Source organism: Leptonychotes weddellii, chromosome 12 (genome assembly GCF_054177405.1).
Source record: "Leptonychotes weddellii isolate Sample4059 chromosome 12, ASM5417740v2, whole genome shotgun sequence".
Lineage (NCBI taxonomy): Eukaryota > Metazoa > Chordata > Mammalia > Carnivora > Phocidae > Leptonychotes > Leptonychotes weddellii.
The window spans coordinates 76838356-76864029 of NC_138380.1; the positions used below are offsets into that span (position 1 = coordinate 76838356).

Sequence of the window (25674 nt, forward strand, 5' to 3'; positions counted from 1 at the left end):
CCTGGTTCAGTTTTGGTAGTTGATACATCTCTAGGAATGCCTCCATTTCTTCCAGGTTATCTAATTTGCTGGCATAGAGTTGCTCATAATATGTTCTTATAATTGTTTGTATTTCTTTGGTGTTGGTTGTGATCTCTCCTCTTTCATTCATGATTTTGTTGATTTGGGTCATTTCTCTTCTCTTTTTGATAAGTCTGGCTAGGGGTTTATCAATGATTTTCTTTTGTATAGGTTTGAAAATTTTCAGTATAACAGGATGCCTGGGTGGCTCAGTCAGTTTAAGCATCTGCCTTCGGCTCAGGTCATGATCTCAGGGTCTTGGAATCAAGTCCCACATTAGGCTCCTTCCTCAGCGGGGAGTCTGCTTCTCCCTCTGTCTGCCGCTCCCCCCTGCTTGTGTCTCTCTCTCTGACAAATAAATAAATAAAATCTTTAAAAAATTTTTTTCAGTATAAGGTTATACATTTCTTGATAACCAAAAGTATCAGAGTTAAAATATCCAAGTGAGTGTGATCTAAAATACTTCAAAGGCTATCAATTTAATCCAATAATGTTATGTTGTCTATATGTAACAATATAGTATAATAATCAATATTATAATATACTTAATCATCAAAATAGCCAACTTTACTTTTAAACAAAATCCATATCAATTGGCTTGATTTCCTACCTTAATTACTGAACTTAGCTCTACACAGAGCTAAGAGAACTTTGGCTCTCCTCAAAACCCGAATCAATCCTCAGAGAATGAATATTTGCCAGTCATAGAGATGATGAAAAGAACATACCAAAGCATTAGAATAGACTATATGGACTAGTTTAAAAAGAAAGCACAAAGAAACAAAATTCACATTGTGTTACTTTGAATATGGTTCTGAATTACTCATTAAACTTAGAGACTACAGCTTATTCCATGGAAGACAAGAGTGTTAACAATAATTAGTATTCCATCAAAGATTTTTACTGAGGGTATCCTTATCCTGAGCATTGAATACTAGATCAGTGTAATTATCATGCACTGCAAACTATCATATATTTATAAATGTGTTATGGTAGAGATGAATAGAATGTTACACACAAAGAAACTTGTGGAAAAATGTCAACAATCTAAACTATAGTGTTGGGCACCTGAGTGGCTCAGTTGGTTAAGCGACTGCCTTCTGCTCAGGTCATGATTCTGGAGTGTCAGGATCGAGTCCCGAGTTGGGCTCCCTGCTCAGTGAGGAGTCTGTTTCTCCCTTTGACCCTCCCCCCTCTCGTGCTCTCTCTCTCTCTCATTCTCTCTCTAAATTAAATAAAAATGAAATCTTAAAAAAAACTATAGTGTTTAGGTAAGGCTTCAGTTTAATAGTTAATATACACATAATAATATATGCCAGAAAAATGTACTAGGAGCCTTGAATACGTTATCTCATTTAATTCTTCTAATAATCCTATGAAATAGGTATGTCACAGAGAGGCTGTGCTCTAAGGAGAGAAGCGAGGATTCAAACCTGCAGAACCATATAATAGAAAAATACATGCAAAAATATGAATGGTTCTCACAAATACAACAGAAGGAAAAAACTCAAACACAAAAAATACATTTTGTATGATTCTGTTTACATCAAATTTAAAATATAAAACAAAGTATGTTTAAAATATACATAAGTATATAAATATATAATATATATGTATGTAAATGTACATAAGTATGTAAACATACAAAGTAAATTTAAAATATAAAACAAAGTAAAGCAAAGTATGGTGTTTAGGGACTCACTCATGCTTAAGCGGTAAAACTGTGAACAATAAAATAAAGATTATAAAAGTCAGAACAGTAGCTACTACAGGTTGAGTGGGTATAAAGGGACTTTCTGGGAGCTGGCAATATTTTATTTTTTGACTTGGGTAGTGGTTGAGTATTTGACTTGAATTGTACATGATATTTTGGACACTTTAATGTATGGGTGTTACACTTCAAAATTTTTAAAGATTAAAAACTATGTAGTAGATGTTTTTTTATATCAAATTACACATTCAGAAAAATGACTTGAAATGCTCCAAAATGTTAGTAAAAGTATTATTACACTTAACAACAAAAAAACCAAACAACCCAATCCAAAAATGAACAAAGGACCTGAATAGACATTTCTCCAAAGAAGAATATAAATGGCCAATAAGCACATTAAAAGATGCTCAACATCACTAATCATTAAGAAATGCAAATCAAAAGCACAACATACCACTTCACACTCATTAGGATGGCTATTATTGAACAGATACTTGTACACCCATTTTCATAGCAGCATTATTCATTAAAGTCAAAGGTGGAAACAACTCAAATGTTCATCAACAGAGGAGCAGATAAACAAAATGTGGCATATACATACAATGGAATATCATTCAGCCTTAAAAAAAAAAATGGTATTCTGGGGTGCCTGGGTGTCTCAAGTGTTAAGCATCTGCCTTCGGCTCAGGTCATGATCTTGGGGTCCTGGGATCAAGCCCTGTATCGGGCTCCCTGCTCCGTGGGAAGTCTGCTTCTCCCTCTCCCACTCCCCCTGCTTGTGTTCCCTCTCTCACTGTGTCTCTCTCTGTCAAATAAATAAATAAAAATCTAAAAAAAAAAAAATGGTATTCTTTCTGATACATGCTACAACATGAACAGACCTCATAGACATTATGCTAAATGATATAATCCATTACAAAAGTACAGATATTTTATGATTCCACTTACATGAGGTACCTAGGATAGTCATATCCATAGACACAGAAAGTAGAATAGTGATTACAAGGAGTGGGATAGCGGGGAATGGGGATTTATTGTTTAATGGGTACAGAATTTCAGTAGAGGGCGATGAAAAAGTTTTAGAGACAGATGGTGGTGATGGTTGTACAACAATGTGAATGTATTTAATGCCACTGAATGTACACTTAAAAATGGTTAAAATGGTGAATTTAATGTTATGGATATTTTACCATGATAAAAAAAGGATTAGTTTTCATATGTATTTCTGTATTTTCTAATCTTTTTTACATTGAGCAAGTATTTCATTTATAATCAGAAAAAAAAGTTTTCAGGCGCCTGGGTGGCTCAGTTGGTTAAGCGACTGCCTTCGGCTCAGGTCATGATCCTGGAGTCCCGGGATCGAGTCCCGCATCGGGCTCCCTGCTCGGTGGGGAGTCTGCTTCTCCCTCTGACCTCTCTCATGCTCTCTCTATCTCATTCTCTCTCTCAAATAAATAAATAAAATCTTAAAAAAAAAAGTTTTCAGGAAAGGAATTAAAAAAAATTGGTCACATGCCTTCTAGAATGCAGCTCTGGGCAGGGTGGGGCACAAGATGTCTTTTTAAAAATAATTATTTTGGAACGCCTGGGTGGCTCAGTTGTTAAGTGTCTGCCTTCAGCTCAGGCCATGATGCCAGGGTCCTGGGATGGAGCCCCACATCAGGCTCCCTGCTCGGCAGGAAGCCTGTTTCTCCTCCCACTCCCCCTGCTTGTGTTCCTGCTCTCGCTCGCGCTCTCTCTGTCAAATAAATAAAATCTTTAAAAAATAAAAAATAATTATTTTAAGAATTTATACTCTAAGCCAGACAACACAAACAATCATAGCCAGGAAGACAAATGGGAAAAAATTATGGATACAGATTAGTATATATTGGAGAAATTGTCTGAATCATTTTCATGTACAACAAGGCATGTGAACATAGCACGTTTGGGAACTCCCAATTATTTTGAAAGACCTGAAGAAACTGTATTCTTTCTAAAATCCCAGAAGCATTGTATTAGGAAAGTTTTAATATGGGTAAACTATATTTTGGTGAAATTTTTCTATAGTCTAGCAACAAATTAAGAGTACTATACAGATCAATCCGGAATTAGCTAGAAAAGCTAGCTTGAAAACTGGAAGACCTGAGCAGAATTGGTCAGGGTTGCACAGATCATTTAGCTTTTCCTAGACCTGTTCATTCATCTGTAAAATGAACAGGTTGGTCTTGATAACATGAAACATCATTTCCTGAGGTTTTGTGGCCCTGAAAAGCTTGTAGTAGCTGTTTAATATTAAAGTTCCTTTAGTAAACTCTAAACACTATTTGTTCTAAATATTTTATTTTTTAAGATTTTATTTATTTATTTGAGAGACAGCATGAGTGAGAGAGAGCATGAGCGGGGGCAGAGGGAGAGGAAGATTCCCCTGCTGAGCAGGGAGCCCGATGTGGGGCTCGATCACAGGACCCTGGAATCATGACCCGAGCTGAAGGCAGATGCTTAACCGAGTGAGCCACCCAGGTGCCCTGTTCTAAATATTGTATATCAATGACTGGAATATATGTTTAGTATATTCACCTTCCACCTGACAACGTCATTTTGCTATTTGCTGTAGTACTGGGGTTTCAAAACATGCAAACTCAAGGAATTACAAGGAATTGAGTTGTTAGGAAAGCGAATAGTTCCACAACAAAACTCCTTTAAACATTTGGAAATCAGATATGCTGGCTAAAAGTTAGCACTGTTTGTAAAGTTAAGCTGTTTGGAACTTGTATGTCCTAAAAGTTTATTTAACTTTGCAGATGGGCAATATGATAATATAATCTGAAGCACCTGTGGAGACAACTAAGGCCACTGTTGAAGTGATGGAGAAGGCATTTATCTTTGATGCCCTGATGCTCTGACTCCAATCCTATCCTATAACTTTGTTCTCTCAGTATCCATTCCAGAAAAAAAAATCCTATAAAATTAGCTTTACATATGGATTTAATGTATTCATTAAATAAAAGATCACGGTACAGCTCCTACCATGATTCAGTTTTGCTCTCCTCCTCCCCCACCCCGCCCCCGTCTTTTTTCTTTGTTTCTTTGTCTTGTTGTCTTTACCCCACCAAACTCCATCTCAGGCTCCACTTCATTCCACTATATTTCTGTCTTCTATGTTTGGGTGGGAATTAGAGGGAGAAATTATAGAAGATGGGCACATAATAAGCAGCAGATGTTAGCTATTTGTGGAGCAATGAGGAAGAGCAACTTAAACTTGGCCTAGATTCTCCAAGTCAGGCCAAGCTCCCCTCTGGTGCCTGCCTTAGAAAGGAGAAAAGTAAAATCCCCCAATCCATTTGCTGCTTCTCCCCTCTTACCCCCACTGCTTCACACTACAGAAGCAAAGATACAAAATGGAGGGGAAAAATAGGAAAGGAGCAAATGTAAAAAGCAGAACGTGTTAATATATTTACTCTTGTGTTTTTATATTTTCAATACTACAGCGATGTCTTTATTCTGTGCATTCTGCAGAATTTATAATTTGCTGAATCAATAAACCCTACACTCATTAAGTAAGTTTTAGACCTAGGGAAGCTACATATGCCATTTGTATAGGATAAGGTTTTCTTTTTAAAATCCCTTTTGTTCTAAATGCTTTTTCTGCTTTGTAAATGAAGATCTTGGAGTGGTGGTTGTTAGGGAGATGGGTTAAGAAGCAAAGAAATAAGCCTAATAAAGGAGAGAAACAGGAAGTTCTCTTCTCTACCCAGACAGCATATATCCCAAGTGGAAGTGATTATTTACAGACACTATACAACCTTTGTGGTCTAATTTGGAAAAAATGACTTGAAAAGTGGCCATTTCAGGAGTAACAAAAGGTGAGGCCAATGCCATGGTATAGTGGGAGGGAAATGAGGGGTTCAGAAGAGGCCTTTGTGTGCCCTAAGGTAAACATATCGCCCCTGCTCAAGGCTGGCTCTGGCTTGGAACATGTTCCTCTACAACTTAAAAGCTCCACCAAGTGAGGAAAGTGTCTGTTTTTTTACCCTTCTTACCCCCAGGGCCAGTACAGAGCACGGTTCAATAAATGCAAAATAAGTATTCATTGACCGGATGAATAGCTAAAACAAAGCAGATCTTTATAGTTTTCCATTGGAATTAATGATTTAATTAAAGGATAGTCTGTACTTTTTTTTTTACATTTTGATGCTTTGCTTTGCTCTTATATGGCTTCTAATGAATAACATTTAGAATCATAAACCGTTACAGCTGAAAGGAGACTTAGTGATCTCTAACTTAACTTTCTCATATTACAGATATGGAAATTAAAGCCAACCTAAGTGGCAAGAAAGTGGAGGTTTCCTCACTAAGAACATGAGTTCCAAGACTATCATCCTAAGGCTCTTTTCACTGTATCATGTCATGTTATTTTTGAGATGATCACAGTAATGAAGGAAGATTTAGTTTAAATTTATATTTACATGTGACTGACAAAACTTTTGTCTCCTCTTATTTTTGTGAAGCAGCAATTGTTGCAGATAAACTTTGTATCAATTGTCAAAGACATGCCAAATCATTGGTACATGCACACATAATCAAAATAACTTTGTATGAGGAAAGCTGTGATCAATAATAGTGGATACTTAAAAATAAACAAAATAAGGAGCAAGCAGTTTTACATCTGTTGATAATGATCATGAAGTAGTTTCTTCTACCCTGAAAGATTTTCCCTGAAAAGAACAGGAAATGACTCAAATCATAGATATTATCAAACTAGAAGCAGAAAGAAATAAACTAAGTAAGATAATGCTGTACCTCAGAATGCTACACTGTAAATGCTTTAAAAGATTTCCTAAGAACCGGGAAGGGCTAAGCAGTGTGTTTCAATGTTTACTATTTACCAAATTTAATCCATTTCATAAATTTTCTTTATTTACCAGCACAGTGGAAATCACCTTTAAGTTAACCTTTATTGAGGGTTCACATGCTGTCATATGTATCTCATAAAATAAACTTGAGTCTTTTAAAAACGAGTCTCAGAGTAAAGACAGGCATTTAAAAGACATGCATTGAGCATGAAATTATCCAATTAGCATGGAATTAGTTTAATATTTTCCTCTTTTCTCTGATATTTTCCACTTTTCCATAATAATTTAATTCTTTAAGATGCACACTATTCTAATGAATGAACTGAAATATTAAAGTAAATCCTTTAGCTAAGTTGTATGACTTAACTTATACATTATAACATATATGACATATAGAATACATTATATAGCATATAATGTATATACATGTAATATGTTATACATAATATAAATTTATATTTATATATTGTTTTAAAATGCCAAATAAACCAATACCCCAAGGAAAGCAAGTGCTGAAACAGGTAAAACCAAATTAAACATCTCAACTTAGAATGAATGAATAGATATTTTCAAGAATTTAAAGTCATGGATTTTGTAACAGTATACCTTCAGTCCTCATTATTCATGGATTGTGTGTTTGCAAATTCATTTACTCATTAAAATTTGTTTGTAACCCCAAGATAATACTGGCAGGCTTTGGGGATTTGTAGACATCCCTAGAATGGTGAACATTTTGAGTTGCCCAACGTGCAGCTGAACTCAAAGAAGGCAACACTCTGCCGTCTTGCTTCAGCTCTCATTCTGTAAACAAGTATCCTTTCTGTGGTCTAAGGGTCACATTTTCCACAGTTTTGTGCCTTTTGTTGGTGATTTCACTGTTGAAAAGGGCCTTAGTGCTGAAGGGCTGCCTGGTGTTCCTAAGTACAAGAAAGTTGTAAGGCACCTTATGGAGAAAATACTTGTTAGATAAGATCCCTTCAGGCGTGAATTATAGTTATCTTGGCCATGAGTTCCATGTGAATGAGTCAACAATATAAAATAAAATGTTTTTAAACAGAAACACATTTAAAACAAGGTTATGTATTGATCAGTTGACAAAAATATGACCAGAGGCTCACAGAAACCTAACCCAGTATGTCTCTTAGGAGCAATGGTTCAGTATTCGCTAATTCAGGGTTTGCAGTGATTTTATAGGAAATAACTACCAGAAACAATGAGAGACAAAGAGAAGGTGCAGAAAGCCATGATCTGAAACAAAAAAGAAAGAAAGACACAATTTGATTTTCACGATTTCTTTACTATATTTTTATTGTTTGTTTCAGGAATATAAAAAGAAATAAGATCAATTTTTGATAAATAAAAATAAATACATTTTGTTTCTCCAACATTGGTTATATGAAGTTTTCTAAGTCTCTGGAAATTAGATGACAGCAAAATTAGATGTCATGACCCATGGATCTCTTGGATCCTTCATGATCCCTGGCTTGGTGTAGGGTACATGGTAAAAAGAGATTCTGTTGATAGATAATGACTGATGGACATCTCAAGACTTCCATGGGATATTCCAGTTTCATAAAATTTTAGCTGAGGAGCCCTGAGTACCCCACTGAAGATCTGGGCCACTAGCATGTCAAATAACTCTATATTCTGTAGTCTCATAAAAAGTGGAGCCTTGGATGTTTCTGCCCTATGCTACTTTTGAACCAGAACCCTTAAGGATTCACATAATGGATCTTTAATAGTAGGTCCGTACTAGAGGGATTTCTAGTCTACATCTAGGCTAGTGAGGTCATTGTAAGACAGATCAAAGAAACTATCAACTGTTATTCTAGTTCTAACCAAAATCAGGCAATTCTTGATCTCTCTATGGGTTGCTGAAATCAGGGTATTGTTTAAAGTTCTTTTTCAAATTTATGATGAATAAGGACTAAGACCCCTAAGGAATATTAAAATAAACATTATTTGCTGTTGACATTTCAAATCAAGTGTTTAAAAAGTGAATGTTTTAAATTCTTTATTATCCTAAAAGGACATATTCCCTAAAGTATAATCGAATGCTCTTGAATTTAATAAATCAGAAACTAAAATATGTTAATACATGTAATATCAGTGAAAATATCTCAGTGCTATAAATGATTGTCATATTAACTTCCTTTGGTACAAATAGAGACATAAAGTGTTTCCTTTAAAAAAATAAACGGCATTACAGGAAATGGAAGTTTACTTTTGAAATCTGACCCAAATACAGTAAATGCAGATCCTCCCTTGAATATACTTTGAATAAGAAAACAATAAAGAAGTCTGAATATGTTGTGAATATAGACTGATGCAATTAATTTTCATATGTGGCTTATAGAAATTCCACCATATGTTGGTGCTAAATAATTTGTTTAGATCTGAAAAACAAATCTGTAAATGGGCATAACATGTCAGTTCTGGGTTGAAGGCAGATGTGGGGAAGAAGGGAAGATTCTGACGCTGCCATGAAGAGTCAGAGGATGATATTCAAGTCTGGGCAGACTGGAAATGAGAAAATCCAGAAAGACTTTCCAGCAAAAGGGAGGAGGCAAAAGGTGAAGGTCAGATGATGGGAATTCCATAGGCGTTGAGGACAAAAAGTCAGCTCTTCAAATTTGTGATTATCTGATAGCTGCCTGCTTGAAACCTTCTCTCCTAGTCTTCATGACACTGCACTCTTCTGGTTCTTGTCCTATTTCTTTGACCATCCTCTTGGTTCCTGTGGTTTCAAGTTGATGTCCGCACGTATTCTGAGGATTTCATTTCTAGATATCCAACTGTTCGGTAGATATTTCTATTTAATGGCTTGTCAATGTATTCAGAACTGATACTTCCACGCTCTCCCCAACCTACTGCTTGCTCCTTACGCTCATTGCCACATTACTTAACTTCAACCAGGGTCATATTTCATAGTTCTCCATTTCCCTCCATTTCTGATCAGTGATCAGATCTCATGGCTTCTATCACTCCTTGGTAATAATGTCTGCAAACACTTTACCACCCCTCCTGCCATCACACTAGTACCTCTCACCTAGGACTCCCATTTCCTTTTGGTTTCTAGTAGAAGATCCATTCCTAAAAATGGTCCTGGGGCTGGCGGGGGAAGGTTCCTATTGTTAACTAACATTTGAAAAATGCAGCAACCATCACTTTCCTCTCGGCCAGCCATAACACACTTTAGTATATGACTGATATTTCTCAGATCCTTTTGTCCTGAAACTCTATTCATCAGCATCTAGCTACTCGTGTTCCAGGAAACACACCTTGGGAAACAAAAACTTGGACTATCTAAATGGCCTCTAAACTGCTCTCCTTGCCTAATCTTTCTCTTTCCGGTGCATCGAGAATTTCATTGATAGATTATCTAAAGTGCTTAACTGATTATATTATTCCCTTGCTCAAAAACCTTCAGTGGCTCCCCATTGATCTAAGCAGTGATTAAGCACCAGGTTCTCCACAACATGGTACGAATATATCTCTCCAGTATTATCTTTCCCCCTACATGGCAGTGTGGCGTGGGAGAAAAGACATGAACTTTGAAGTCAGATCCAGGTTCAAATTCCAACTCTGTCTCTTAAAGACTGTAAAACAGGGGCGCCTGGGTGGCTCAGTCATTTAGCATCTGCCTTCTGCTCAGGTCATGATCCCAGAGTCCTGGGATCGAGCCCCACATCCAGCTCCCCGCTCAGTGGGAAGCCTGCTTCTCCCTTTCCCATTCCCCCTGCTTGTGTTCCCTCTCTCGCTCTGTCTCTCTCCGTCAAATAAATAAATAAAATCTTTTTTAAAAAACCTGTAAAACAGGCAAGTATTTAATGCTTTGAGCCCTTTCTTTGCTCATCTGCAAGTGCACATGGTAACTGTAGAGATGGGAGGATGTAGTGACATAATATTGGTGAAAGCTTCTTGAATAATTGTAGCACACCCTCTCTGGCCCCATGGGTTATAAACTCATTAGTCAGGTTGAACCTCTTTCATGTTGTAGTCACTTAAGGCCTGCCTGCAGTAAGTGACCAGTGATTTTTTAAATTAAGAACCCAGAAACAAACAAACAACAAACAAACAAAAGAACCCAGAGGAGCACCTGCCAGTGTCATTGAGAACTGACTAACAAAGCAGTTCTCTACCCTTATTTGGGGAATTTTCTATGGGTCCTCAAGGGACAGGAGCCAGTTCCTACAGCACATCCACACTTTTTAGGTGGAACCATGCCACTGGCCCTTGGCTAGGTGGGGGAGCAGGGCCCAAGAATCAGCAGTAGTGCTTGGAAAAGCAATCCTTGATTCAAAGAGATGAAACAAAAGCCCACTGCAAGAGTCAGAAAGCTGCACTTTCGTTAGATTCAGAAACTTTTAAATGTGCTTATGATTTACTTCAAAGTCCAGAATGAAGAAAATACAAGGTCCTCAACAGCCCTGCCTAAGAAGGAAACAGGAATTTTTGTTTGATTTGTTCACTAATGTAGCCTAGTGCCTGAATAGTGTCTTGCATGTAAAGGATGCTTAGTTAATATATGATGGAAGGAGGGATGGAGGGATGGTGGATGAATGAATAAATGAATGAATGAATGAGGCCATGGCATGCATTTTATATATGATCTAGCATAGTGCTCAATATATATAGAAGGTCCTTAATAAATAATTAACTGGCTAAATATATAGATTGTACCCTAGCCACTTAAGGGCATTTAGTAATGTACCTTAAACTAAATATTATTCCTATATATTTTTACTTTATAATATATTTTTATGTATTACCTATATTATCATCATTCTCTTTCTTTTAAAATGATCTATTCATTCATCTATTTCTCCCCTCAAAACAGGGGAGTGTCACAGCTTAAAAGCAAGTGAGGAGAGAAAATGAAATTAAAAGGTTAATTAGACATTTTTAGTCAGAAAGTTAAAAAATCTTGTCTAAATTGGTTTGACTGCACTGAATGGAATGAAGAGAAAACAAACTTCATTTTTTAAAAAGCTGGAAGGAGATGGAGGAAAATGAGGCATAAGTTGTGCAGAATGTGTTTGATAAATTTGTTGGGAAAGAATGTTACACTTATAACACCACATTTGGTACACACTTCACTCAAAGTTTCTATAATTATCATTCTCGTATGAGGGAAGAATAGCCAGATACCCCCTTCACAGCTATAGGAACCAAGCCTCAGTAAAGGTAATGATCTGTACCTCCAATAAGAGGTAGATCCAGGGATGGAATCCAGTTCATCCAAATATTCAGGAAAAAATACAATTGCCAACGTGTAGAGCGAGCCTGACACATTTAGAGAACATGAAGAGTTAGGGTGAATAGGGTACCTGGTTGGAATGAAGGGGGTATATAGAAAAGTCACAAGACATCAATTTAAAGAAATAAATAGGAGATAGATTATAGAGTACCTTGAGTAATACAATAAAGAATTTGGGTTTTTATCTATATCAATTATTTTGAAATTATTTTTAAAGCCAAAAAAATCCTTTTTAAAATAAAAAACCTGATATGAGATGCCAAGATGCAAAACTAATTAAAAGTAGGTTGTTTCTCCAATTGAAGCTGTTCTGCCTTCCTGCCCCTCAGCTTTTGAGGAGAAAAGGTTGAAAACGGCGCAAAAAGGTTTAAACCAAGAAAAGTTTGAAAAGGCATGAATGCTGACAAGTGTTTGGGCAAGGCAGAGACGAGCTAGTGGCAGAGGGACCCACTGTGGGAGGGAGAGAGCGCGGACACGGGGTTGCCAGTGGGAAGGGAAGGCAAAGATGCTGGGGACAGGAAGAGAATCAGAACAGAGCTGGGAAATGTTCAAAGATTCACTCGTGGGCAACTGTAGAACATGACCGACCTTACAATCACAAAAATGGGGGTGAAGGCGAAGGAGAAGGCTGCTGGTTTTGGTGAAAGGCAATGACGTACTTTTAAATGTGTTTTTGTCATAGAGACATTTGCTCTACACTGTGCTAGGGCTAGAGGAATGAAAATCAACCCCTTTCTCTCTACCAGTTTTCTCCCTTTTTCAAATAGATGAAACAAAAGTGCATGGCATGAGTCAGAAAGCTGCACTTCTTGGCCTATTTCTAAATTTCAAGTGCTTAAGTTTTCACCTGAAGGTCCAACATGAAAAATTTACAGAATCCTCAAAGACCCCATTCTAAAAAGGAAAAGAAAAAAAAAAGACCATTTCCATTTTTATAAACTTTCTGTTTTTCCCTCTGGGTTACTAGCACATTAATTTTTCTCTTTAAAAGCTAGTTTTCCCCGATGGCATGAAGTACAATTGATTTCGAGGGTAATTATTGTGAAATCCAAGATTTGTGTGTGTGTGTGTGTGTGTGTGTGCGCTTTAGAAACTAAATTATAGAAGTGAAACGTGAGGCGTATGCGCATCCAATCAACTGCAGTAATTTTGATGCGTATTCTTCTGAGAATCAATATCAGGTCTTGGCCAGCGGCGTGTGAAGAGGACAGGCTCCTCTTCCTCTGTGTTTCTGAAACTGGTGATGCAAGCGCTCCCGCCCTTTTCTGAGAACACAGAACGCCTGACTCAGGCAGGCAGCTGCGGCTCTTAAAACAGCGCGGCCCCGCACGCGTCCCTGCTGGGGTGAGCGCCGCCGCCGACATGAAGCCAGCCAGCTGGTGCTGGCTGAGCTCGGCTGTCCTTGCTGCTTACGGCTTGTTGGTTGTGGCAAACAATGAAACGGAGGAAATTAAAGATGAAACGGCCAGGGATGCCTGCCCGGTGCGACTAGAAAGCAGAGGGAAATGCGAGGAGGGCGGCCAATGCCCCTACCAGGTGAGCCTGCCCCCGTTGACGATTCAGCTCCCCAGGCAGTTCAGCAGGATCGAGGAGGTGTTCAAGGAAGTCCAGAACCTCAAGGAAATGGTAAATAGCCTGAAGAAATCTTGCCAGGACTGCAAATTGCAAGCTGACGACAGCCGGGACCCGGGCAGAAATGGACTGCTGTCACCTAGCCCGGGATCCCAGGGAGAAGCCGATGACAACAGAGTTCGAGAATTAGAGAGTGAGGTGAACAAGCTGTCCTCTGACCTAAAGAATGCAAAGGAGGAGATCGACTTGCTTCAGGGTCGCCTGGAGAAGCTCAATCTTGTAAATATGAACAACATAGAAAATTATGTTGATAGCAAAGTGGCAAATCTAACTTCGGTTGTCAATAGTTTGGATGGCAAGTGTTCGTCTAAGTGTCCCATTCAAGAACAAATACAGTCACGTCCAGGTATGTACAATGTATTCTTATCAGTTGTTCATGACTATTATACAGCTAGATAGTATCTGTAAACATTAACCTGAGCAAATAAGTTAAATAGATGACAGAGGAAATAAATAAGCCTTTTAGTCATCAAGGTAGTACAGGAAAAGCTAATATCTTTGCAAATGTGGCCACAGAAATTATATAAGACTCAATTACAAAAATCATAATTAGTTCTGTATCCTGTGAAAGCACTTCCAATTTCAAAGAGCTTATTTGCTAATGCCAGAGCTACACACAAACTGGAATAGAGAGATATTAGTTCCTAATGTTTCAGTGCATTTAACTTATCTCCTCACTGAAATGTTTGAAAACAATAGAGATAAGGCAATATTTCCAGTTATGCTTTGTTCATTGGGAATCAAGTTTCCTGTGGTTGGCTGACTGCTCCTTCTCATGTGGCCACAAGGAATCTTTGAAAGATTTGTGCTTATCTACAGTTGGTAATCCCAAATACCTAGTGAAAACAGGAGATTTTATAGATGGAATAAAAGCATCTATATGGCTTCATGTGTGTGCAGAACTTTTTGCTTCGAGTGGCCCAAAAACATTTTAAGGGGAGAGTTTTGGCATACCAGAAGACCACAGACTTAACTACTACTACTTAACTACTTAACTACTACCACGATACCCACCACCTTCTAGCTGTGGCACTGGTTCCTCCAAACGCTGCCTTTCTACCTGAGTTCCTGGGACACTGCTCCTGATGGTCTTGCTACACTTTGGAAAGCCATCTCTGCATTAGGACCTCCACTTACCATGAGTGTGAGGTTGGAGGGATATGATGCCTGGGACAGAGGTCACATTCATTTGGAACAAGCACCTCATGAGTGCTCCATCCCTAGGGGATCTGCCAGGGATCTGAAGGTAGGCAGGGCTTTCAAGGACCGCTGTTGCTAATACTCCTGGCGGCCTGTGTCTGAATGTATCCTGCACTGCAAGGCAGAGGCTCACGTCTTAGTGCTATCTCTGGGCACACATTAGATTTGATGCTGCATGGCAACTTGTAATGATATGCACAATTTTCTACCATCTATCTTTGTACTAAAAGTTTGGGGGAAATATTGGAATGCTGTGAGTTCTAAACACACATGAATAGATTTTTTGTGCCTCTGAGAAGCTCGTATTAAATTTACCTTATCTGGCCCAGATCTTTATAAGAAATATTTGAGAGTAAATATCTGTATTTGATTCCTACAGAACCATGTTAACTGATTATTATACTTGCCCTGGACATAACCACCTGCTGTTTCTTTCTAGAAACCAAACATATGAAACACTGGCGAAATACTTTCCAAATAATAAATTCAGAATAAGAATACTGGTATATTATTTTAAAAAACCTTTTTTTTTTTACTCGATCTTCTTTATTTAGTTGTCAAGCGAGGAAAACAAATGTGAATTTATGATCAATTCTGTATGTTAGAATTTTAACACATCATTTGGAACATATCCTATAAAACTTTATGAGAGAGGAGGGTATTGGCCCCTTGAGGTGAAAGGACATAGAAACTTGTGCTTTTTCTGTATACGTGGAATGCAGTTCAGGGGAGTTGGGAGCATCTGTCCTTTAGGACTAAGGAATGTAGTAGTTACAAGAACAACCTTTACAGCCAGCCAGATATCAGTATGGGTCCTGGCTGTGCCACTTAATACTTCTGTGAACTTGGGCAAGCCACTGATTCTCTTTGAGCCTAAATATCCTCACCTACAGATTGGAAGTAATACCTACGTCGTAAGGTCAATGTGCAGAGTAAGTGTGAAAATGTTAAGTCTTTGGCAGAATGCCTAGAACACATAAGTAACACTAAATATTAACTAACTTACTAAAACTACTTTATTGATGGGGGTCTCGTTTTTGTTCGTTGTGAACATTATCACTATGATTACCAACCAAGTCACGTTGGAGAGCCTTGTCTGCTTTTATAGCACCAAGTTCTTATTCTGAGGCCTTAATAAACATTTGCTAAACAGGTTCAAGTGAGTTTTGCAGAGCAGGGTTTCATTAACACCTTCGACTGAATTATCAAACTACTTTTGTAAATATAAAGAATTTTTAAGATGCATAGTTTCTATGAACAGAATCCGATGCCTTTCTCTTCTTCCCCCTTCAGTTCAACATCTGATATATAAAGATTGCTCTGACTACTACACAATAGGCAAAAGAAGCAGTGATCTCTACAGAGTGACACCGGATCCCAAAAATAGTAGCTTCGAAGTTTTCTGTGACATGGAGACCATGGGGGGAGGCTGGACAGTGCTGCAGGCCCGTGTCGACGGAAGCATCAACTTCACCAGAATGTGGCGAGACTACAAAGTAGGCTTTGGAAACCTCAGAAGAGAATTTTGGTTGGGGAACGATAAAATTCATCTTCTGACTAAGAGTAAGGAAATGATTCTAAGAATAGATCTTGAAGACTTCAACGGTGTCAAACTCTATGCCTTGTATGATCAGTTTTATGTGGCTAGTGAGTTTCTCAGATACCGTTTACACATCGGTAACTATAATGGCACTGCTGGAGATGCCCTACATTTCAGTAAACATTACAACCATGATCTGAAGTTCTTCACCACCCCAGACAGGGACAATGATCGATATCCCTCTGGGAACTGTGGGCTCTATTACAGTTCAGGCTGGTGGTTTGATGCATGTCTTTCTGCAAACTTAAATGGCAAATATTATCACCAAAAATACAGAGGTGTCCGTAATGGGATTTTCTGGGGCACCTGGCCTGGCATAAGTGAGGCACAGCCTGGTGGCTACAAGTCCTCCTTCAAGGAGGCCAAGATGATGATTAGACCCAAGCGCTTTAAGCCATGAATCACTCGTGCTCCTTCCTCTGAGTATTCATTACCTAATGGGGCAATTAATTCCTTTAGCACTTTGGAATATGTTTCATACTCCTTTTCTATGACTACAAATTTATCTCTAAGCAGTGGGTTCTTATGCTACACAGCATTTGAAATAAAGCTGAAAAAATACACATTTTAAAGGAGTTCTTTGTTGCTGTTATACTGTTATCCAAATGAATACTTGCAAAGCAAGTGGGATTATTGAGAATTACACAACTCGGTTTATGATTTTCTTAATTTCTATAATTGAAAAGTTTTCTATTTACTTGTATTACTCACTATAATTATGAAATCTTTGTTTATTTAGCAAGCTGGATTTTTACACAAGTAATCTGAATTTTTATTGTGCCTTAAATACAGTTAATGGTAGATCACTCTTTTCAGGCGCTCCTCAGTTATTGGGTATTTCTTTGTCTCTGAATACCCTAATCCTCATTCTGAGATAAACTTTCTCAATTTATGGCATTTACTTTGGTTCAGGAAGACCTACAGCATTTTAGTTCTCAGATGAAGGGAAATATATAGAATTAAACCTGTTCAGGTACTATTTGTGAAATGTAAAACATCTGTCATTTAAAATATTTTAAAAGTGGTAGCATAATGTCACTCCTAAAAGCATTCAGAAAATTCAGCCTTAAAGACCATGGTTTAAAGGTAATTAATTCACAGTTAATAACTCTTTAGGTGTTGCATGGTGAAAACTGCTTTAATATAAAAATTAGCTTCCTTTGCTCTGTATGCACAATAGTTTTTAATTTAAGATTGCTCACTACTGTGTGTGACTACTAGTAGGCTTTCTTTTGGAAGGATAGGTGTGGGTGGGGAATAAAGCATTTATTTATAGACTAGAATACTCTGAAGGCCAAAGCATTTATATCCAAAGCAATAATTTCATTAAGTGATTCACTTCATAGAAAGCTAAGTTTTATAGGACATATGAATTTTGAAATATATAGTAGTTCAAATATTATGTATTTCAATCCTAACTGGTGTATTGCTTATTTTTTTAAAGATTTAAATACAGGTGTTTATTTTTTTAACCAAATTAAAATATCTGACACTTTTATAATTCACTAATTTTGGAGTGTGGGTATCATTTTTAAAAGATTATAAAAAGTAGTGTGTTAAATTTCATCGCTGTAAAAAGGGATCATTTCAGAGAGAACAGTAGTATTCTGTTGAACATTTAAAAAAATACTCTAGAATAAAATTTGAATAAAATAATGTGAGCCATAGAAATATATTTAATCTTTAATTTCTAGTTTGTTTCTAATACAGTAACCAAGTTTTCAAAATAAACTCATAAAGATGCAACTTTACTCCTTTGAAAATGATTAAGGAGGATAGTTGCTTTAGGTAACAAATTAACTTTTTCAAATATTGCCCTTTATAGAAAATTCTAACCAAAAAGAAGCAAGATATTCTTTAAAAAAATATATGACATACAAAGTTCTCAGGTACACATGATAAGAATTAGGTTTTTATGAACACTATTAAAATGTTAAAGCAAGAGAAATGCAGATAGAATTATGATGACCAAAATGTAAAATATCATTATAGATTTCAAAGGCTTCATATCTACTCAATAGTTTAATAGATGTAAATGTAACTGATTTACTCTTCATTTCTCTCTCTCTTCTTTTAAAAAAAGATTACGAAGATTTTGATATACAATGTATTTATTTCAGATAAGAGGATTTTCATTTACTATATGTAATTATTAATATATGTGTAGGTTTCAGTAAATTTCTGTGATCAAAAATGGACTCATCAGGCAGGATCTTATCCCATCAAACTTCTATTTCTCACACAATGGAAAAAAAGAAAAAAAATGGACTCTTCACAAAATAACAGTTCTAAAGAAAAATAGCTCATATAGTGAGTGTCCACTGACTTAATGGGAATGAGGTATCATTTCAGGAGATTTGGCAAATAACTTATTAATCCATGTAAATATTCAAAAGCTTGTCCTTTTATCTTTCTACCTTATTTCAAAGGATCAAACTTTATTTTCAATTATACTTTTATGGTACTTTTCTAATAAAAATTTCTGTGACATAGAAATTTCTTTTTGAAATCATTTCATGTCATTTATAAAATATATTTTATACTTTGATCATCTTTAACATGTTGATGGAAATAGATTATATCTGAGAGTCTTTTGCCTTAACTATTCACTAATATATGCTAATGTTCATAAATGTGGATTGATTATTAACAAATATTTCAGTCTTGGCTCCATTTTAAAGGCTAATATTTGTTATCTTAATTAAGACTTTATTTCTAAGCTTTATCATTCTTTGAAAATGTTGACTAAAATTAGTCCTTAGAAATTCCAAGTGAAACTAATTCACTCATTGCTGAAAAGAAAGATCAAAATTTTTCTTATAAGCAGTAATGTTTCAAATGAACTAATGACGCATCTGTCCAGTAAAATAAAGAGCTTAAATATATGAAGCATGAAAGATATCCTAGTAACAAAATTTGTTGGTCCTTATTTTTGATGTCTGCTCAAGGAAAGGTTTTAAAAGTTAAAGTAATGGATAATGTCATCATGATAAGCTTTTGTTTAGAATTCTTATTTTCTTTTATGTATAAATAGGTTTATGTCTTTAACAACCCTGTAAAATAAAAGATTTAATCTTCACCTCTGTTTATTTCTGCAATGTGGAACCTTCAATATTACTGTTTATAACATAATATTTATATATTTACTCTTGTCTGAAAAGTTGCATAGTGTTTACCTAATTAGACTTTACCTTTGACTCTATAAAGATTTTAATGAGTTCTATTTCGTTAACAGGAAGACAGAGGCAAATACAGGAACATCATTGTCTTATTTCCCTCCAGAATACTGTTGACACATTGGAAATACAAAAGTTTCAGTTTCCTTTTGCAGCATTCAGCTCCATCTTTTTCCATCATTAATGTTGCTCCTTTGGCTCAGCCCCTATCAACTCCTTTGGGTAATGCAAACGCTTTCTCAGAGTAACCCATGCCCCCAGTTTCAATCTGTTCCAAAACACCCTCCATTTCACTGTCAGAGGGACTATTCAGAAATGCAGTTCTGATCGTATTATTCCAGCAACCCCTCATTTCCTCTTGTATAAAAATCCATCAAATAAGCCCCTTCGTGGATTGGTCTCTGCCACCCCTTTCACTGTCCTTTTCTGCCACCATGCATACTCCTGCCATACCGAATTCCTTGTTCTCAAACAATCCCCATGTTCTGAGTTTTTCGCTATTTTGTGTATACTGTTCCCTTGGTCTAGATAGAATACCATCCTCAACCCCTGCTGAGTTTTGTCTTATAACTCATGAATCAGAGCAGGGACTCAGGAGCTGGATTTGCTAGATTTGAATTTCAGCTCCACCCTTTGTAAGCTGTGTGATCACAAGCAAAGTCACTTAATCTCACTGTTCCTTGGTTCTTTCAGTTACAAAATGGATAACAGTAGAATCTGCTTGGGGGAAAAAAAAGAATCTGCCTGATAGTTATTGAGAGGATTAAATGAGATAACATATATGAAACACCTAGAATGTGTGTGTGTGTGTGTGTGTTTGTGTGTGTGTGTATCATCATCATCCTAAATAGTTATCTCCTTTGGGCAGTCTGTTCTGATAACATTGGGAGGGGGTTGGTACCTCTCAGGTCCTATACCATCCTATATATTCCTTATTATACATTACATTATTCAACAAGGGTTCTACCTTGAAATCAATCTCTTTGGCTAGGATGTAGAGCCAATTTGAGACAGTGTTGTTCTTCAAAATGGTTCATGAGTATGTTACCATAGATAAAGAGCTGTAGTGTGAAGAAGCTGGAGTTACAACTGGGGAAGGAGCAGATACCGTCAAATCAGAGGATTGGGGAGATTGTGAATACAGGTGAATACAGGTGAGCAGGGGTTGAAGCCGGTGGCGGGGGGGGGGGGGAGGAAATGGCAAGAGAGGATCAGATATGCTATGGATTGGGTACGTACACTAGCAAGCCTTTAGAAGGGGTTCTGGGAACATGCCTCTGGATACATGTCATGCGGAGGCACACGGCAGTACCAGAGCAGACAGCGATTGGTCTTCCTGACTGTGTTCCTAAAGAAAAAAGATTTTTTTTTCATACTTTTTACATCATATTGTAATTTTGAAATTAATTTTAATCATACAAAATCCATGAATGCTTTAATTTAAAAAAATTGCAGTTAGACTAATTACCCTTTGCAAACCCCCTTCAGTTCCAATCTTCTCCCTCTCCCCAGAGGTAACAGGCAGAGATGGCTGAATCCAAACTCATTTCATTCTGGGTCTTGCCAAAATGCAGTGTCTACTGAGTCATATCTGTGCCAGGTTTCTTTTGTTTATTGGTTGGGAGGAGTTGGAAGTGAGAATAGAAATGAGTAAAATTGAGTTTACTTTGGAGAATTCAGTCCCCTGAACTCCCAAATGTGATTGAGCCTCCTTTGCTCCTTGAAGCGGCCCCTCCCTCCCCCACACTGAGAAGGCTTATCTTTGCTGGAAGACAGTGTTGCTTTCTTTTCTGAGGGAGAGATCTTAATTGTCCCTTAGGCTCCTTGATGCCACTCCTTGGCCTCTCCAGACCTGTAACCAGGGCATGCTGTCATGTCAATTATGAAGTCAAATTGGAGGAGAAGCCTTTTCACAAATTTGCTAATTTTTATCAGTAGAAAGCTGGGGAAGACATGTGGAGACAGATTTTGAGGTTGCTTGACTAAGGAAGGAAAAACAGTCTTTCAGATGTGACTGAATCTACTGATACGGGTATATTTACCAGAAGTTCTGGATTCAATGGGCTAGCTTGAGCAGATGTGTTCAGTTCTAATAGTTTGCTTGATTAGTTGACACAAACCTAGTTTTGACAGCAGCTCATGCTAACTAAAATTAAGAAGCCAGAAATGCCTTGGAACTAAAGGACTTACGGAGATAGAAATCTTGGAGTGGATTCAGGCGTAATTCATTCAAAAAGTATTTACTGAGTGTATACTATGTGCCAGACAGTCTTCGAGAAAGCCAGAGATATATCAGTTACCAAAAACCCTATTCTGCAATGTGGAAACCTTAAATATTACTGTTTGTAAAATAATATTTATATATTTACTCTTGTCTGAAAAGTTGCAGAGGAACTTTGTATCTTATCAGAGGAAATGAATAATAATATATAAGAAATGCCATAAAAAATTCAATGGGGCAAAGGAGATAAGGAGTATGACAGGAAGGATGCTACTTTACATAGGCAGTCTGGGGAGACAACCCTGAGGAGGTGACCTTTGAACAGGGTCTTAAAGATATGAGAGAATGAGCTAGGTGGATAGGTGGGAGAAGATATCCAGGCAAAGGGAGCATCAGGTGCAAAGGTGCTTAGCGTGTTTTAGGGTCAGCAAGGAGGCCAGTGTAGGAAAAACAGACGGTCTAGGGTGGAGGGGGTTTAGAAGATGAGATCAGAGAGAACTTGGGGGGTTGGGGTTAAGTAAGGGGTGGGGTGGCGACTGCCAGACCATCTAGACCTTATAAGTCATGGTAAGAATTCTGCCTTTTACCCTGAGTAGGTAAAAGCCCTAAGGGTTTTGATCAGAAGAGGTACACAATCTCATCCCATTTTAAAAGGATCACTCTTGTTTAGTGGAGAATACACTGCTGGGAGACATGATTGAAGCATGAACACTAGTCTGACAGTGTTTGCAATGGTCTTGGAGAGAGATGTGCACCACGGTGCTTGCAGTGAAGTGGATCCTTAAGGTAAAGCGGACAAACTTTGCTGATCAAAGATCAGGGTGGACGGTGAAAAGATCAGAGGTATCACAAGGACAGGATTTTGGCCTGAGCAACTGTGAGGGATGGAGCTGCTGTTAATTGAGGTGAAGGCTGCAGGAGGAGCCTGTCCGGAAAGTGCAGCAGGGGTGGGGTGAGGGGGTGGTGGCCAGCAGTTTTGAACATTCTAAGTTCAGATATTGATAATACATCAAGTGGATGGCATTTGGATATTAGCATGCTGTTCAGAGAAGACATCTAGGGTTCAGAAATACATTTCTAGGGGCACCTGGGTGGCTCAGTCGGTTAAGTGTCTGCCTTTGGCTCAGGTCACAATCCCGGGGTCCTGGGATCGAGCCCCACGTCACTTCTCCCTCTGCCTCCCTCCCTGGCTTGTGCTCGCTCTCTCTCTCTTTCTCTCAAACAAATAAATAAATTTTTTTTAAAAGAGGAAAGAAATACGTTTCTATATTCAGAAATACTAGAGTGTGGACAGTCATGCATCTATGGGCCTAGATGAAATAACCTAGTAAGTAAGTGTCCATGGAGCCAAGCCTTCCAGGGAAGACGAGCTGGAAATAAGGAACAACCAGCACAGTTGCAGCCCATCCACCTTGTAACTGTCATTTCAGAGGTCACACAGATGCTGCCTTACGGAGCAAAAGGACATTTATTCCCACTGCAGCAGCTTTCTCTAGAATATTCTAGACTTCGATGTGCTTTTCCTTGCTTCTGCCAGCACCACTATTTTGATGAGTTACTAGATGTCTTAAAAGAGGTTATGGCAGTCTAGACATGGTATTCCAGAAATCACTGCTTGTGACTTAGTCACTTCACCGTGAAGGGAGGAGGCAATGATCTATGGAAGCCTCAGATACTGCATCTTCTGGGAGGCAGCACCGTGTGAGTTTGGAGTGTTGTCGTGTAGGATACTGTGTGTTGTTGTTGTTGTTTTAGAGATTTATTTATTTTATTAGAGAGAGAGAGAGAGAGAGCACGCGTGTGAGCTGGGGAGGGGCAGAGAGAATTTCTCTGTCAGGTCAGCAGCCTACCGTCCCCATGTCCATACTTAATTCTGCCTCTGCACTTTTGCTCACCTAAAGTCTCAGGGGTAAACCAAAATTAAAACCATGATCTAGCTAATTCATGATCAGCATCTTCCTAGACATCACAAGGAACCTCAAAAAGATCTGTATTATTTTATTAGTGATTTTCAGAAGGAAACCTACACTATGCCTCTGAGGATAAAAACTCTTCTTTTTAAATTCCCTCCCAAAAATCATATTTATAAACAGCCTTACATTTAGCCTTAGCCTCTTAAGATAACTGATATTACATTTGTATTTATTATTTTAATAGAAATATGTATCATTTGCCTACTATATGTATAGCATGATGCTATATGCTTACCCAGTATTTTGGATATGATTTTTTTCCAAATAATAACTATACAAACTGTCAAAATTTGAGTTTAATCTCTAGCATTCGAGGCTTTCTTAAGTAATTAAGGATGACACTATTGAAGATGAATTGTTTCTCTATTACAAAAGGCCTCATGCAAAGGTTCATCTTATCTGGGACCATTCAGAATCTGAAAACTTGTTCAGTTTCTGTCTCTGGAAATCAGTTTTCTCATCTTCTGCAGGAAACAAATAGTTTGTGCTAATGTTGTGAAAGTTTATCAAAGAAGGGTCCACAAAACTACTTGTTTACATTTATTTCCCATCCAGTAATGATAGTATCACATTTTTTTTTTAGTTAATTAAGTAACCTGTTTTAGTTTTTGTTTCTAGATTCTTGCTTCTGAATACTAATAATGATAAGTAGCTGTTACTTGCTGAGTGCCAGTCATGTGCTGGACACGTTCCTTGGGGCATTTCCAATGTTCTCTCTGCTGTGATTAATGCTGCAATAGGGAGGTTATGTTTTACACTCACTAAAGTCTTCCCTGAAAAACAAACAAACAACAAACAAACAAACCTCTGTTCCCTGCAAACTGTTTATCATGTGTGGACCATTACCCCTTTTTAGCTTTCCTGGCTTTCTCATGAAATGGGCTAATTTTCCATGACAAATTACCTATGGCGATTCCAAGCTAAAGTTCACACAGAAGAAAATCTCAGGGGACATCTGGGTGACTCAGTTAAGTGTCTGCCTTTGGTTCAGGTCCTGATCCCAGGGTCCTGGGATGGAGTCCCACATCGGGCTCCCTGCTCAGCGGGGAGACTGCTTCTCCCTCTGCCTGCCATACCCCCTGCTTGTGCTCTCTCTCTGACAAATAAATAAATAAAATCTTAAAAAAAAAAAAAAGTAAATCTCAGTATCACCCCTGCTCTGGCTTTCTGTGTGAATTTTTTAAGTGGAAAATGATTCCAGTTAAATCTCAATTTAAGGTGAGGCAAATTTTTTTGTATCTTCTAAAACAATTACATAATATTCTGCTGACAGGAGATATTTTAAAAATTAATACATTTTCAAGTGTGTTAATGTCCCTACTTAACCTAGTAGTTAAGAATTATTTTCTTCCTGCAGCTAAGTCAGAATTTATAACAACTCTGACAGAGAAGGCCAAACAAGTATTTTATCTCTCCAAACACTATTTTACTTCCATGGTTACAGTGAAAACATTATGCTTAAGTACAAAGCACTTTGTAAGTTTCTTGGAAGCCATATATCTTGATGAAGTCCCCAAAGTTCATTTTTGCTTGTTTCCCTTGCCTTTAGAGACATGTCTTGAAAGAGGTCGCTGTGGCCAATGTCGAAGAGGTTACTGCCTATGTTCTCCTCTAGGATTTTGATGGATTCCTGTCTCACATTTAGGTCTTTCATCCATTTTGAGTTTTATCTTCATGTATGGTGTAAGAAAGTGGTCCAGTTTCATTCTTCTGCATGTTGCTGTCCAATTTTCCCAGCATCATTTATTGAAGAGACTGTCTTTTTTCCATTGGACATTCTTTCCTGATTTGTCGAAGATTAGTTGGCCACAGAGTTGAAGGTCCATTTCTGGGCTCTCTATTCTGTTCCACTGATCTATGTGTCTGTTTTTGTGCCAATACCATGCTGTCTTGATCACAGCTTTGTAATAGAGCTTGAAGTCAGGCATTGTGATGCCCTCAGCTTTGGTTTTCTTTTTCAACAATCCTCTGGTGATTTGGGGTCTTTTCTGGTTCCATACAAATTT

General features: G+C 37.6%; 2 protein-coding genes across 2 annotated transcripts in view; one reads left to right on the forward strand and one right to left on the reverse strand.

Annotated features, from left to right (window-relative positions):
• Positions 1 to 25674, reverse strand: part of CCDC146 (coiled-coil domain containing 146) — a 115971-nt gene that overhangs the window by 57539 nt on the left and 32758 nt on the right. The gene's annotated exons all lie outside the window — the stretch shown is intronic.
• Positions 13094 to 19377, forward strand: FGL2 (fibrinogen like 2). The gene is made up of 2 exons (XM_006731906.3): positions 13094 to 13844; positions 15992 to 19377. The coding sequence occupies exons 1-2, from the start codon at positions 13229 to 13231 to the stop codon at positions 16696 to 16698; spliced, it is 1323 nt and encodes a 440-aa protein (XP_006731969.1). The 5' UTR covers positions 13094 to 13228; the 3' UTR covers positions 16699 to 19377.